General features: G+C 43.1%; 1 protein-coding gene across 1 annotated transcript; it reads left to right on the plus strand.

The window, feature by feature from the left end:
* Positions 1-1452: 1452 nt before the first annotated feature.
* Positions 1453-2427, plus strand: LOC111233523 (trace amine-associated receptor 1-like). The gene is made up of 2 exons (XM_022761353.1): positions 1453-1741; positions 1814-2427. Exons 1-2 carry the CDS (start codon positions 1453-1455, stop codon positions 2425-2427), a joined length of 903 nt encoding a protein of 300 aa, XP_022617074.1.
* The last annotated feature ends 489 nt before the right edge of the window (positions 2428-2916 follow it).

Below are 2916 nucleotides of genomic sequence, written 5' to 3' on the forward strand. Positions count from 1 at the left end.
CACTGACAATTTCAGTGGGTCCACATTAGGTCAGCAGAAACCACATCGGTCACACAGGACCATTAGACCACAGACCACCATCAACACAGTGTCAGGACCCATGTTGTTTGACTGTGTGTTGTAGAACACAGATGGTATTTTTATGCCTTTATTTGACACGGAAAGCGGGGAGAGACTGGAAATACAGGAGAGAGAGTGGGGGGAAGAGACCTGCAGTGTAGGGTCCGACCTGTTGGAAGTCGAACCGGGGACCTGGTCCTCAGGACTCACTGTGCCCATACGGTATGCACCCTAATGACTTGACCATCGGGACGCCCCGAAACACTGATGATTTCTTAAGAAAATTTCTATTGCTAAGGAATACGTTGTCTGTTGTCAGATATAAAATAAATATCACTTGTTAACCTGGACGTATTCCCATGCTGCTGCCATGTGGTGATGAAACCCTTATTTTATAACATTTAAAATGAATGATAATGATTATAACTCTGAGACATCAACAATTTTAGTCATTTGCTTTACATTTTCAGATCCTGTCATTTTTAAAATCTTAGGCTAAACTTTAAAAACTCACTTTTAATCTTTTAACTCTTATAAATGTGATGAATTGTGAAGGGATCATCTCCTCCCACTGCACACTGTCCACCGGGACAGACCGTCCAACCCTACTCCCCCCTGAGGGTCTGGTATTTAACCTCTGACGGACAGACACAGCTCACTGCCCTGACATGAAGAGACTTTTGTGTCCAGCTGACTGACGGTGAGTGTGAGAGCACAGTTGTGTTTGAATATGCTTTGAGGCGCTTCCTAATAAATCATTTTGATTCAAGGATTTATTGCTAGTGTTAATCATCACTGGCATAAATACCGAAGAAGTTTGTGCTGATTTACCTCAAACAGAAGTTTCTATCTCAGCCAACATTTTTGCGATGATGTTTGCAGTAAGATCTGCAGAACTGTTGAGAGAGTGTATGACGATTTCAGTGCGAATTGAAATAGTGGAAACCAGCTGCAAAGAATATTGCAGCGAATGCAGAGGTGAATATAACGTCCCTTTACGGGAGTCAGACGAAACAAAGGAGGAGGGAAACAACAGCTTAACGTATCACAGCAGTATCACAGCACTGGACCTCGTCAGTTATTTACTTTTACATTCCAGGTCCTCGTCAGAGAAGAAGCCGATCACAGTCGGATGGTGAAAGTGTTCTGAGGTCAAGAATTAGCTTTTTGAAACTGCAGTTAAATTCTGTTTTACTCAATCCTCGACTGCGGTTTTATGTCGTCCTCACCCTTCTTCATGCTACCCTTATAACAATTTTATTAATGATGGGCATATTATTAAAAATTTACATTTTAGCACAGTAATCTTGGAGTAATTCCCATCTTAGCGCACATTTTATTTTAAATGAAGAAATACTGACCTAAACTATGTTTCAGTCTCTCTCAGGTCAGATGGAGCCAGCGCTCTGCTACGAGTCCAGAAACGTCTCATGTCAGAGGACCATCTACCCCTTGCCCATACGCATCACCCTCTACCTGATTCTGGGCATCACAGTCATCCTGACAGTGTGTGGAAACCTTTTGGTCACTGTCTCAATCGCCTATTTCAAGCAACTCCACACTCCAACCAACTACCTGATTGCCTCTCTGGCTGTGTCTGACCTCCTTCTAGGAGTGTTGGTCATGTTTCCCAGTATGATTCAGTGTGTTGAGACTTGCTGGTATTTCGGCGACGTCTTCTGTAACGTCTACATGAGCTCTGATGTCATGTTGTGTACAGCATCAATTCTGAATCTGTCTTTTATATCACTTGACCGACACTATGCCGTTTGTCAGCCTCTGCTATACAGAAGAAAAGTAACTGTGAACGTTGTGTTGATCATGATTCTGCTCAGCTGGAGTGTTTCAGCTCTCATAGGCTTTGGGATGATTTTTCTGAAGCTAAATATTTGGGGGGTGGAGGAGTTCTATTACAACCATGTCGCTTGTGAGGGAGGGTGTGTCTTGTTTCAGAGTGGACTGTCGAGTACAGTCTCATCAGTTCTTTCCTTTTACATTCCAGGAATAATAATGCTTGGCGTTTACCTGAAGATCTTCCTGGTGGCGCAGAGACAGCTGCGCAGCATACAGAACGCAGGAACATTGACCACGAGTCAGACTAAAGCCACTAAAACACTCGCCATCATAATGGGGGCGTTTCTTTCCTTCTGGACTCCTTTTTTTGTCTGTAACATCATTGATCCTTTCATCAGTTACTCAACACCAGCAGCGGTGTTTGAAACACTTGTGTGGGTGGGCTACTTGAATTCCACTGTGAACCCTTTGATATACGCCTTCTTCTACAGCTGGTTCAGGAAGGCGTTTCGTTTATTCACCTCAGGTACAGTCTTTAAATCGGACATTTCAGAGACGACGCTTTTCACATAAACTGATGCAGAGCAGAAGTCTCAGAGGCGGATTTTAATTCAAAGACACAGTCGTTGAAATGTGCCATTTCCTATCACTTGATGTGCTAAGGGGTCAGTGGTAAAGAGCAACGTTCAGGGAATCCAGGAGTACCAGTACTTTTGGTCAGCTTTTGGGGTTGATCTGAGGGAGGACAGCCTGCCCCACCTTTTATTTGCCCTGAAATGCAGTGAAAGGAGCTAAGCTACGCTGTCAATTGTCAAAGCTTGCCTTGTTGCAGGTTTAAAGTTCTGTAAGAACATAAAGAAACGTTTCATAGTGAGCACAAAAACAACAAAACCACCGGGCAATAGTACAGCTCCCCCTGACTAAAGTACTCTGATGATATATGCTGAATTATACCGGTAAATAAGGTATGGCATACAAAAATGAATAATTAACTTACTTGCCAATATTACCTCTGATAACTACACCATGTGGTAGAAGACCACCCATACGCAAATTGTCATG

The sequence above is a fragment of the Seriola dumerili genome, unplaced genomic scaffold, assembly GCF_002260705.1.
Source record: "Seriola dumerili isolate Sdu_G_001 unplaced genomic scaffold, Sdu_1.0 BDQW01000403.1, whole genome shotgun sequence".
NCBI lineage: Eukaryota > Metazoa > Chordata > Actinopteri > Carangiformes > Carangidae > Seriola > Seriola dumerili.